General features: G+C 67.2%; 1 protein-coding gene across 5 annotated transcripts in view; it reads left to right on the plus strand.

Moving 5' to 3' along the window:
• Window positions 1–12,498, plus strand: part of MROH1 (maestro heat like repeat family member 1) — a 61,450-nt gene extending 48,952 nt beyond the window's left edge. For 2 of the 5 annotated variants that reach the window (XM_032315731.1, XM_032315733.1), the window contains 12 exons: window positions 3,764–3,918; window positions 6,170–6,335; window positions 6,876–7,072; window positions 9,283–9,420; window positions 9,676–9,790; window positions 10,147–10,293; window positions 10,434–10,622; window positions 10,987–11,145; window positions 11,214–11,348; window positions 11,475–11,577; window positions 11,656–11,721; window positions 12,177–12,498. In XM_032315731.1, the coding sequence (XP_032171622.1) occupies window positions 3,764–3,918; window positions 6,170–6,335; window positions 6,876–7,072; window positions 9,283–9,420; window positions 9,676–9,790; window positions 10,147–10,293; window positions 10,434–10,622; window positions 10,987–11,145; window positions 11,214–11,348; window positions 11,475–11,577; window positions 11,656–11,721; window positions 12,177–12,262 (1,656 nt within the window). In that variant the 3' untranslated portion in view covers window positions 12,263–12,498. Of the gene's footprint in view, window positions 1–3,763; window positions 3,919–6,169; window positions 6,336–6,875; window positions 7,073–7,453; window positions 8,656–9,282; window positions 9,421–9,675; window positions 9,791–10,146; window positions 10,294–10,433; window positions 10,623–10,986; window positions 11,146–11,213; window positions 11,349–11,474; window positions 11,578–11,655; window positions 11,722–12,176 lie in introns of those variants that run through there. The other 3 variants (XM_032315734.1, XM_032315736.1, XM_032315735.1) reach the window with 3 other exon arrangements.
• The last annotated feature ends 54 nt before the right edge of the window (window positions 12,499–12,552 follow it).

Consider the following 12,552-nt stretch of genomic DNA (forward strand, 5'->3'; position numbering starts at 1 on the left):
GACAGGGCCTGCCGGCTGGAGGTCTGGGTTGTAGTTCGCGTCCCGCGGGGTGCCAGCTGGTACTCCGGACTGGTTTGACCGTCAGTTCCCGCGTGATGAGTGACGGCGGGCGTCTCCTGGTGCACTGGTTGGCTGCGCGTATGTCTTCTTTGGGGACGTATCTGTCTGTGTCCTTGGCCCAGTTTAATGTGCTGTCGTTGGATCTGCCATTGGGTCGCAGAGGCTGCACGTGTTCTGAGCGCCGGCACGGCATCGGGGTGTGATTTACAGACGCTCTTCCCCATTCTCCAGGGCTCCTCCTCGCTCTGCTGACGGTGTCATTTGATGCATGGAAGTTTTGGTTTTTTTAAAGGTTTTATTTATTTGACAAAGACAGAGGCGGAACACAAGTAGTGGGGGAGGGAGAAGCAGGCTGCCCACTGAGCAGGGAGTGTGACACAGGTCTTGATCCCAGGACCCCGGGATCACAAACAGAGCTGAAGGCAGATGCTTAACGACTGAGCCCCCCTCCCCGCCCCCGCGCCGTTTGTTTTCTTTACAAGAAAACTCTAAACCCAGGGTGGGGCTTGAGCTCATGACTCTGAGACCAAGAACCACGGGCTCAACCAGCTGAGCCAGGTACCCCTCGCGGGAGTTTTTAAGTTTGATGTAGTCCTATATTTTTGCCCACTTTTTAAAAAGATTTTAATCTACTTATTAGAGCAAGCACAAGCAGGGGTAGAAGCAGGCTTCCTGCAGAGCAGGGAGCCCGATTCGGGGCTTGATCCCAGGACTCTGGGATCACAACCTGAGCAGAAGGCAGAGGCTCAACGACTGACCCCCACCCCCAGGTGCCCTGATATTTTTGCTGTGGTTGCCTGTTCTTGTGGGTTACAGCCAAGAAATCATTGCCAAATGCAGTGTCACAAAGCTTTTCTTTTTCCCTAGGAGTTTTCTAGTTTTTGGTCTTGCTGCTCACAGTAGACCTGGGCTCCTCTCCACGGGCCCCTCACCCCAGGCTGGCGGGCGGGTGCTCATGCTGCTGCTTTTTCCACACTGTCCTCTCCAGCTCAGGCTCACAGACAGGGCCCTTCCCTTGCCTCCCTCAGGGAGGGGTGTTCCTGACACCCGGGCCCGCACTGTGTGTCTGTGGCCACCAGAGGCTCATGGGGGCCGTGGCACACCGGCCTCTTGTGCCCACGGACACCATGGCGGGCCGCTGTTTCCGTTCCTGTCCTGGCAGAACTTGGCGGGGGGACATCCTGGAGACGCCAGGACGCTGTTAGAGGGTCAGCTTCTCTGACATCAAATCAGAAGATGGGGTCCTCGGGGGTGACGCGTGACTGGACACAGTATGAACTAGGGCACATTGGACCACTGAGCACAGAGGGCAGGACAGAGCAGCCTCCGCAGGCTCCTGACCTCCGTGGTGCTGGCAGGCAGAGAAGGGCCTTCTGCGGGTGGCCGGGAACGTGCAGGGGAAGCCAAGGGAGCAGGACAGCCGGACGTAAACAGCGTGGGGCTGGCACTGTGGCAGGCGGCCCATGGCCCGGCAGCTCCCTGCGGGCCTGTGCCTGGAGCAGTAGAACAGCCGCGGGAGTCGGACGCGGACGCTCACAGCGGCACAGTCCGCAACAGCCAAGTGATGGCCACGGCCTACGCGGAAGTGCGACGCGTGCTCCCCACACAGCGGGTGCTGATTCAGCAGCCGAGCGGAGCGAAGCTGAAACCCGCTGCCTGGGCACCGCCTGGGAAACGTCTGCAAAACTCAAGACACGAGACACCAAAGGCCCGGGGTGTGAGTGCACAGCTCCGACGTTCGCACGGCCGGCTGGGGGGCTGCCAGGGGCGGGGAGGGGTGGCTGATGCACGTGAAGTTTCTCGGGGGTGACGGGGACACTCTAGGATGGGCGGGTGCGGCTGCCTGACGCTCCGGGCACCCCAGAGACCCCCGAGTTGCATACGTACAGCGGGTGGGCTCCGTGGCGAGCGGTCCGGTCTGCAAAGGCGCCAGGAGGAAACCACGGAGCAGGAGAGCGAGAGCCGGGGCGCAGGCGCGGGGCTGGTGAAGCTGAGCCAGAAGCACTGAGCAGGCCGAGCCCCACACGGTGGGCCGTCAGCACGCAGACCCCCATCCTGGGACAGGACGGGGCCGGCTCACCGGAGCCGACCCTGGACCGAGAGCCTCCGCGGCCCCGCACTGGGGCTCTAGGCGCTGAGCGAAACAGGCAGCAGCAGGGGAAGTATCAGAGACTCGGGATAAACCCACCAAACCCATTGGAAGGAAACACCTGGTGAGTCGGGGCAGAGAGCCAGCACCCGAAGTGAGCGAGGGGGGAGAAGCCGCTCACTCCCGCGCCCGCAGAACCGCCCCGCAGCCCACGGGCTCGCTGCTGGGACCACCAAGGGACGCGGAAGTCAGCTGGGCTGGCAGCCGTGGTCGCAGCCCAGCACACGCGCGGGCCGTGTGTCCAGGCCGAGAGCCTGGGAGAATGGAGCGTGTTGAGCCCCGGACTCGGGGGCTGGGGGTTCCTGTGGACGCCGTTGCACCCGCGGGAACAGGACCCCAGACCCAGCTGGTGTGGAAGATACCCCTCCCGGCTCAGCACGTCTTCACTGCTGGGGCTCCCCCAGCCGGCCTGGAGAGGACGCGGCTCCCTGTGGCGGGGCCCCGGCTGGTCTAGAGGACAGTGACAGCCGGGTCAGTGGGAGGACAGCCCTGGCGTGAGTGTGCTAATCTGCCTTCTGTACCCAAAGTTGTAAAAGAATGTTGTCATGGTCACGAGTCTTTTGAGAAATGACAGTGACAGCACCTCCCCCTGCAGCCCAGCCAGGGGCCTCTGGCTTGCCCACACGGGCGCAGGGCCTCCCACGTGCCCCACGTGCCCTTGCTGGCCAGCGTGGGCCTGGCCTGGAACGTTCCACCGTCATAGCTGTGGCCAGGCCCTTCTTGCTGCTCCTGCCTCCTAGGCACCCATGAGGGGCCAGCTGTCCTCATCCAGGGGACCGTGCGCCTGCCGCCGTCTCGTCTGCTGTCCTCTCAGACCCGTGGCTGCCACTATGTAGCCTCCAGGGTCGTGGATCCCCGTGCTTGGGGCCAGCGCCTCCTCCGCGTCAGCCTGGGGACCCACAGTGACGAGGCCATGCCCAGAATAGGGCCTGCCGGGCCAGGGCTGGGCAGGGGCACAGGCCACCCGCGGTCGCACTCCCTGCTGCTGCTTGCACCTGACGGCCCCTCTGGCTTCTGGGACGACGGCGGCCAGCCATGCCCCAGCACAGCCCAAGAGCCAGCGTCCGCGTCCTGGTCCTCTCTGTCCCAGTGCAGCAGTCACCTTGTTGCCTGGCGCGGGCGGCTGTGTGTGCTGCTCCAGGGGCCGGAGGCTGCGTGTCTCTGCCCGGGGGTACGAGGGCCCCGCAGGGGCTGGTGACTGCCATGTGCACCCCAGTGGCCTCCCATGCTCCGCGCGCCCCACAGACCGCCGGCCCGTGTGCACGTGGTACCTCCAGCCCCTCGGCTGGCTTCTCGGGTGCTTGTTACTTCCCACATGGAATCCAGGCCCTCGCTCTCGGGCCACAGCGACCCCACCCGAGGGGGCCAGGCTCTTGCCTTCTCCCTTCGGTCTGGTGGCCGGCAGTGTGATCTGTGGGGCTCCCTCCCCATGACCCCACTGAGTGGGGCTCACAGCCAGCCGCTCTCCCCGGGGCCCCTGCCCTGTGGGCACCGGAATGGCTCGGGCTGGGGGTGCGGGCCCAGGGCCTGACCTCCGTGGCCCACTGCCTGCAGGTACCTGAGCTCGTGACCGTGCTCCGCTCGAAGCTGCGGGACACCCAGGAGGAGGACATCCTGCAGGCCGCCCAGCACAGCGTGTACCTCCTGGCGTCCCAGCACTGCGCCGCCGTGGTGGCCAGCCTCCTGGGCAGCCCCCTGCCCTTTGACAGGTACGTGGCACCTGCCAGGCTGCGGGGGTGCTGGGGTCCGGCCGCGGGGCTCCAGGCCAAGGCCCAGCTCAGACACCACACTTGAGGGGCCTGCCTGTCGCCAGCCCCTCCTGCGTCAGTGCGCACAGCCCCTTGCTCTGCTGGGGAGGGTCCCCCACTCGCACTTCCCGCTCCTGCCTTTGCTACCGGGGAGGCCTCTGAGCTCCCGTGCTGGGGTCCTCCGTGCCCCATGCGGGGGTCCGCACGCCCCCACCCCAGCTGGCAGGTGCTGTCCTCTGCCCTGTGCACTGTCCTCTCCCTGACTCGTGTTGGCTGTGTCTTGCTGAGGCGCGTGGAGGCCTGCTGCCCGGTCGGGGTGCTTCTCTTCCTCAGGGACGCCCCCGACGTTGGGGTACATCGTCGGACGTCCTGTCCCTGTCAATCTTGTCTGCCTGGCCTTGGGACACGGATGGCTGCATTTCACGGCTGGCGTGACGGGAGCCCCGCCCCCGCGACCACTTCTCCGCCTCTTTTGATCTTCTTTCTTGTCTCCTTTTAGCCCGACTGGGACTTTTTTGTGAATGGTTTTGCCCCTGAATTAGTCCAGAAGTCATACCCACCCCATTTCTGTTCTTCTAGTGGCGGCCCCGAGAGTGAGGCTGTGTGCACGGAGCCCGGCTCACGAGCACTCCCTCGGGCCTTTGCGCGTGGGGCTCCTTCTGGGCGTCTGCATGGACAGGGACCCGGAAGGGTCTGGCTGTGGCTGCGGCCCGCCAGCCGCTCCACTCCTGCGGGCCCCGCCCTTTGCTGGTCACTCATCCCATGGCTTCTCCTTTCGGGGCCGTGTCACCGGCACCACCCACGGCCCGGACGGGGGCGGGGAAGTTGTCCAGCCCCCAGTAGTGCCCGTGGGCCCCTCACCTGAAACTCCGCGAAGCGTCCCGCCACCTGACTGCTGTCACTAGACACGCTCCGCCCCGTCGTGAGCTCAGATAACAGAATCAGCGTAGAAGAACCCCCGGCGTTTCCTGCCGGCTTCCTTGACGAAGCCCTCTGTCTCTGCTCTGGGGCACACCTGCTGGGGGTGGTGCTCAGGCACAAACGCCCCCCCCAGTTTATGCACAAGAGCAAAACTGCCCCAGCCCAGGCATCTGCATGGGGTAGCTGTGGGCCCGATCCGGCCAGCAACTGGTTTTTGTCCAAAGTGTGAGCTCACGATGAGCTTACGAGTGGTTAGGAAAGGAAATCAAAATAATAATTCTTCGTGGCTTGTGAAAAATCATATGAAATTGAAATCTGTCCATAAGCAAAGTGATTGGAACGTGGTGCGCTGCTCCCTTCCATGGCAGTGTCCACAGAGGCCCTGTGTCTGGGGTCAGAAGGGTGCTGGGCCCTGTCCTGGACACAGGTGGATGTGTCCGCCATGCCCAGCGCCTCCCTGTGTCCTCATCGGCACGCCACACCCTCCCTCCCGCTGGGCACGTGCATTTGGCCTGTGTCGCTTTCCTTCTGCGCGGTGGGTCCTCGGCGTCTCCCCGCTGAGAGTCTGCGGTCTCCGGCTCTGGCATGGGAAGGTGCCCTCGCCCGGCTGCCCTTGAACGTTCTGTGGAGTCGGGAGTCTGGTTGGACAGGTCCTTCCGTGCACGGGTTGGGGGCCGGGCCAGGCTGCTGCAGGGCCACTGGAGGCCGCAAGTGTCTGTCCTCAGTCCTGCACACTTTCCGTCCTTTTTCTCTTGGAGACCCATCCTCCTCTTCCTCACCTTTGTCCCTCCCGGCTCTTGTACTGAGTTCAAGGGGACCTCTCCCGGCCTGGGTCCCCGGTCGCCATGGGCGCGGCTGGGCCGAGCCGGCGCCAGACCTCCCGTGTCTTGGGGGAACGGCGGCGGCTGTTCTTTCCAAATCGCTCTTCGGAACGTCCAGGTCCCACCAGATGTTTGAAGCATGTTTTCTGTGCGGCCCGAGGACTGGGTGGCTTTGGGGCAGTCGCACTCCCAGGGCCTGGTGGGCCCGGCTCGCTCTGGCCGAGGCCTGCAGAGTGCTCTCTCCTCCGGGAAAGCCTCTCGGGGGGCCTCAGGGCCTGTGTTCATGTCGCCCCATTCTCCCTGTCCTCTGTGCCCTTCTGCTTGCCTCCCAGACCCCCAGGGACAGGGGAGACGCAAGGTCAGGGGGTCGTCTCCCGGCTGGTGGGAGTGAAGGCTCGCGGGCGCGTCGGAGGGCCACGGTGTGGGGCCGGCAGTGACCTGGGGGTGACTGGCCTTCCGCCCTGTTCCAGCCACACCTGTACTCTGTGGCGGGCGCTGGCTGTGGAGCCCGGCCTCACCACGCAGGTCCTGGGGCTGCTCCTGGACAAGATGAGCAAGGACGTCCCGTTCAAGGAGACCCGGACCTTCCTGCTGAGCAGCTCCCCGGGCCGCGAGGCCACTCTGCTGCCCCTTGCGGTGAGTGGGGTCCTGGGGCTGCCGCGTCGGGCCCCACACGGCCTTCCCCCTGCTCGTCGAGGAGGCCGGGGGAGGGGCTGTGTTGCTGCCGGCAGGAGGACCCCACAGGTGGCCCGGGTGCCACCCTTCAGGCACCTGGCAGCTAATAGGGGTGCGGGCGCCAACCCCGCTTGGAGGCCGAGCTCGTTAAGGCCCCACAGGTGTTGGTCCCCAAGGGCATGGAGTCCGTTTCATCCTGCGGAAAAAAGTAAGCCTGCTTGGCAACATTTTCAGCAGTAAAGCAGCTGTGAGAATTCCCTCCTCCTCCTGCGGTGGGACCGAGCGCAGATGGCGGAAGGCCTGTCCCCAGGTGGCCACACTGCCCCGGTGCCTGCCTCCGGCCCATGATGGCCCAGCTAGGCTGCAGCCCTCTCCGGGCCCGAGCTCTCCACGCATGCCAGGGTGGGCCGCGGGCTGGGCTGGTTCTGGGGTGCAGGGCCCAGCCTTCACCACGGCCAGCCCCTGAGGGAGGACTGAGCCTGACGCAGCCCCTGTCCCCAGGCCACGTGCGCGCTGTACGAGGTGATGAGCACGCCGGCGTCCGGGCCCGCGGTGCTCGGGCTCTACCCCCAGCTGTTCGCGGCGCTGCTGCAGCGGGTCAGCTGCACTGTGGACGTCGTGCTGCCGCGGACCCTGCAGGCCAAGGAGAGGAGGAGCGCGGCCTCTGCTCCAGCCCCCAGGACCCTCGAGCCCTGCAGGTAGGCAGGCCCCCTCCCCCACTGCCCCCGACACTGTGGCACGAGCCCGTGTGTGTGCACGCATGTGCAAGGGCACCTGACATCCTAGCAGTCAGGGACAGGACCGGAAGCGCAGGCCAGGCCTTGGGGGCTTGATTCGGGGCCTGCTTTGTGTCTGGGACACTGGCACTTCCCCTGGGGATGATGTCCTGGGTCCCAGTCGGGGCTGGGGCTGTGGGGGAGGCAGCTGCTGCTTGCCCATGACCTGCAGGGGCTTGTCGGACGCTCGGGTAGGTCCAGAGTCCTGCCTCCTCTAGAACGTGGGGCCACGGGGTGAGCCCCCCTCACAACCCCACGTGTGCCGCCTCAGTCCTGAGCTCTGGCTTTCTGCCGCCCTCCCAGCCCATCAGGGACCCCCTTCGGACGCGTCAGACGCCCCGCCCCGCGGAGAGGGCTCCTCCCCTGCAGCTGTCACTGGGCTGTGGGAACCTTGTGGTCTCTACCAAGTGGGCCCGGGGTCCTGGGGCAGGAGGCCAGCGGCTGGAGCGGCCTGCCGGCAGCGGTCACCAGAGCTGGTGCTGGAACACCTGCCTGCCTGACCTGGTCTCTGGGCTCATTCCTGCGCCCTCCGGGGAGGCACCTCAGGGCTCCAGGTGACTGCTCCAGGCCACAGGGCGACACACGAAGCCCGAGGAACATTGAGCTCAGGCTGCCTCCCCACCCACTGCAGGCCTGCGGGGTCAAGTGGCCCCCGGGGGTGCAGCGGGCAGCATTTGCTTGTCCCCTCCTCTCGGCCCCACCGGGCTGCCCCACACAGGAGCCACTCACACCTTTTGCCAGAGACTTCTGGTTCAGCAGAGCCTTCTGGTTCTGCGCAGACCAAGCGGAAAATGTGAATGGACTTGGCGCCTTGGGCCTGGCGCACCGACCCCGCTCCATGGCCTGGGAGCTGCAGGGCTACAAGCCCCCATCAGGCTCCCCAGCTGCCACCCCTGAGCTGAGGGGTGCAGGGCCAGGCCTCGGAAGTCTGACCCCAGGAAGGACCACATCTGTAAGAACCCTGGGCAGCAGGGTGGACAGGCCGTGGTGGCGCCTCATCCGAGCAGCTAGCACACTTCTCAGGCAAACCTGCGTCCCGGCACTTGGACTTGGTCACGGCCCGTCGGAACTGGAACTGGCCCTGAACAAGCCGTCTGGTCACAGAGCCCCTGCCGCTCGTGGAGGCCTGGCGGGAACCTGCGGCCGGACACCAGCGTCACGTGTGCTGCCTTAGGGGCGAGGTGGCCACTTGCCGGGGAGGTCAGCCCTGGGGAGGGTGGGAGGTGCTGTGGTCCCGGCGCCCCCTGTGCGCCCCCCCCCCAGCCCCGGTGAGCGTGCTCGGGGCTGCAGGCATTGCTGCGGGGCTCTGCTGAGACCCAGGCCCGCGGGCTCCCTCCCCTGTCGCCTGCCTGCTGCCGGCCCCCAGAGCTTCCCAGTCAGCTGGGCAAAAGGCAGTTGCTAAATCCCAGCTGCGCCCTGGGGGCTCCCAGGACTGGAGAGGCCGGTGCCCGCAGGGCTGGGTGAAGGCAGCGGGCACAGCTGTGCCTGCCATCCCCCCGGTGGCTGGGTCGAGGTGGGGCTGGATGCGCCCCAGCCAGCCGCCGGCCCGTCCTGGCCTGTGGGCGGGGCTGCCCTCCTCACCTGCACGGAGCCCCACCTGCCATCCCTTTCCTGGGTTCTGGGGTCTCCCGGGGAGGGTGTGGCTGTGCGCCTGTAAGCACGGGGGCTCGTTCTTGGGGGCCTGGACCCTGCTCCTCTGGCCGCCCGCATCGCCCCCCCCCCCCCCCACGCCGCTCATCTGAAGACCCCTCGCAAGTCAGACCCTGACCTGCTTGGCTTCACTTTTCTCGATAACTTTCTACGCTTTCTTCTGTTTTTTATCTTAATTAAATGGAGGTCATCAAGGCAAGTGAAAAACTCTGTAGGTTGTGACACTAACAGTGCCGTGGGGCCTTGGGGCCACTGCCTGCAGCGACCCCCCACCTGCCCGTCATGGGGTAGTGGTCAGAGGGTCCAGAGCCACCTCCTGGTGCCCAGCTCGAGATGGGGGGAACTGAGGGGCCCCCCAGAGGGTGCTGCTGGCCGGGTACAGGCCAGGCAGCCCGGAGACATCCCCCCGACCCAGGAGGCTGAGCCTGTGTATGTGGGGGGCCCTCTGGCACCCCCAGACCCATCCGCACATGTCCCTGCAGCTCTGCCGTGGAGGCCCTGCAGGCCATGCTGCTCCGGGGCGGCAGCGAGGACGTGGTGCAGCGCATGGAGCTGGAGGGAGGCTGGCAGCTGCTCAGGACCTCAGCGGGGCACGAGGAGGGGGTCGCCCGGCTGGCCAGGTTCGGCTTGGGCTGTCTGGGGCCCTGGGACCCCCACACATGAGGACCAGGGCCCTCCGCCCTGCTGCACAGCTGGGCTGGGGACCTCCTCTGGGTGTGTGCAAGTGGGGAGGCCACCGAGGCAGCTGTGCTGAGAGCTGGGGGCAGAGGGCGAGGGCCCAGGAGGGGAGGCAGGGGCAGCCCTGGACGTGGCAGTTGGGGCAGGGCAGCCTGAGGCCCCAAAACTCACGGTGTGTGGCTGGCCTCCCTCCCTAGCGCCATGGCCAAGTTTGCAGGTCCCCGGCTGCCCCTGGTGATGGCGGCGCTCGTGGGCACACAGGGCAGCACGTACGAGATCCAGCGGGTCACCTCCACAGGGTTTCTGGCCGAGGTAGGGGTCACCTGCTCCAGATGGCCATGGGGCCTGAGGGCGGGGGATGCTCTGCCCCACCCGTGGGAGGCGGCCCCACTGTGCGCCCATGAAGAGAGGCCTTGGCTGTTGGGTCCGTGCTGGGCCCTCTGCGGGGGCGGGGCCCTCTCCCCGGCCCAAAGCATCCCTCCCTCTGCAGCCCTTTTGTGGCTGTGACCGTGCCAAAGACGGGCCTGAGTGAGCTGGGTCAAGAGTCAGAGACAAGAGGCCTTGGCAACATGCACTGCTCCCAGCAAGTCTGGACCAGGCCTGGGGTGGGGACAAGGCCCCGGGGGTCAGTGCAGTGGGCGGGGCGGTCACGGCCCCTCTGCTTCCAGCTGCTGAACAGCAACGTGGTGAATGACCTAATGCTCCTGGAGTCGCTGCTGGACAACCTGGCGGCCCGGCAGAAGGACCCGTGCGCCAGTGTGCGGCGGCTGGTGCTCCGAGGCCTGGCCAACATTGCCTCTGGCTCCCCGGACAAGGTCAGGAGCACTATGTGGGCGCTGCGGTTGGGCACGGGGGCGGGGGGCCAGCGGGCAGCACCATGGGGACATGGGGATGGGTCTGCGGGGCGAGGGCTTCCTGACCTGGGCACAGCTGAATGCGGGCACCGCCCCCCCAGGTGCAGGCCCATGGCCCCCAGCTCCTGACGGCTGTGCTTGGCGGACTGGACGACAGGGATGACCCTCACAACCTGGTGGCCCTGGAGGCCATGGTGGGCCTGGCAAGACTGCTGGACCTGATGGAGCCCCAGGACCTGCACCCTGTGCTGCCGCACGTCGCCATCCGCATCCGGCCCTTCTTTGACAGTGTAGGCTGGGCGGGGCGGGGCGGGGCGAGGGGCCCGAGGCCTCACATTCTGCCCCGCGCCCCCCCCACGCCCGTGGCACCTCCTCCCTGAGCCTTAGGCCCTGGCTCTACCCTACCTGGGCCCCACAGCATGGGTGTCACCCCTGGGCCCCCTGCAGACCCTCTAGAGTACGTGCTGGCGCCCTCCCCGGCACCGCCCCGGTCCCACGAGGGCTAGTTCTTTCTCGGCAGCCCCTCTCCATCCCTCCCCAGGTGCCCGGGCAGGGCACGTGCCCATTACACAGGGACAGGGAGGGCAGCATGGGGAAAGGGCCTGAGGCCCGGGACTGGCTGACGCCGGCCCGTCCACCCCCCCGCCCTCGCAGGAGAAGATGGAGCTCCGTTCTGCCTCCATCCGCCTCTTCGGGCACCTCAACAAGGCCTGCCACGGCGGGGGCTGCGAGGACGTGTTCCTGGAGCAGGTCGTGGGCGGGCTGGTGCCCCTGCTGCTGCACCTGCAGGACCCCCAAGCCGCCGTGAGCAGCGTGAGTCTCCCGCAGGGGACGGGCGGGCCGGGCTCTCGGTCGCGGGGACTCACCCGCACGACCCGCAGGCCTGCAGGTTCGCCCTGTGCATGAGCGGTCCCAACCTCCGGTGCGAGGAGCTGGCCGCGGCCCTGCAGAAGCACCTCCGGGAGGGGCGGGGCCTGCACTTCGGGGAGTTCCTCAACTGCGCCTGCAAACTCCTGGTGAGGGCCGGGCCGGGGCGCGCGGGCGCCGAGGGCGCGGGGACCCGGGGTGCGGGGCCCGGGGCCGGGCGGGGCCCGGGGGCGGGCGGGGCCCGGGCTGGAGGCCGGCTCACGGCCTCTCTGCAGATGCACCACCTCCCAGACCTGCTGGGCCGCCTGGTGAGCACCAGCCTGTTCTACTTCAAGAGCAGCTGGGAGGACGTCCGCGCCGCCGCCCCGATGCTCACAGGTGAGCCGCGCCCCCTCGGGCCACGCCCACCCGCCTGACCCGCCCCGACCACGCCCCTAACCCCGCCCCACCGCCCAGGGTTCCTGGTGCTGCACGCGGAGGCGGAGCACCGGCCGCAGGTGGACCTGGAGCCGCTCACCGCAGGTGAGCCCCGGGCAAGCCCCGCCCCCACCCCACCCCCGACCTGTCCGGCTGCGCGGGGCCTCACTGACCTGTGGGCACCAGGGGGGACTAAGTGATTTTCCTGGATTTCAAGGATTTTTCCCCTGTCACTGGTGACCTCATCGTCTCTAGTAGTTCACGGAAACTTCTTAACTGTTCCAAAAGAGCTTAAAAAACACTAAAAAAGGAAAAACTATCTTTCCGTTGGCTCTCAGGCGCTCCCGGCAGAGGCCTGTCTTAGGAGGGCGGTGGGCGGGTGGCCCCAGCGGGGGCGGGGGCGGGGGCGGGAGCGGGAGGGGGCGCACCGGGAGAGAGGTGGGCCCAGGCGGGGGCGGGGTGGGGGGGTGTTGGCAGCCGCCCTGGGCTCAGGGCGTCCTCTGGAGGCTGCAGGGCAACCCTTGGCAGCAGCCCGCTGTCCCCCCACTCCGGTCCCCCAGCGCTCCAGCTGCTGCTCAAGGACCCAGCCCCGCTGGTGCGCGTGAAGGCTGCCGAGACTCTGGGCCGCCTGGGGAAGTTCGCCTGAGGCTCCCGCCGCGACAAGCAGCAGCAGCCTGGGTCTGAACGCCCTGGGGCGCCCCAAGGAGCCCCCTGCCGGACGCGGAGTCGGGACCTGCCGGCGCCCCCCGCCCCCACCACCACACAGGGGTCCAACGCCTGCCCTTCTGGAGAGGCCACAGGAGGCCAGCGCGGGGCGGGGTGGGAGGGCAAGCGGCTGTACCCCCCACTCCGGTTTCCAATAAAGCCATTGGGTCCTCAGCAGGTGGCGCGGGAGTGCCAGTCCTTCAGGGGCAGCGGGGACCGCCTGCACCCTGT

The sequence above is a fragment of the Mustela erminea genome, chromosome 16, assembly GCF_009829155.1.
Source record: "Mustela erminea isolate mMusErm1 chromosome 16, mMusErm1.Pri, whole genome shotgun sequence".
Classification (NCBI taxonomy): Eukaryota; Metazoa; Chordata; class Mammalia; order Carnivora; family Mustelidae; genus Mustela; species Mustela erminea.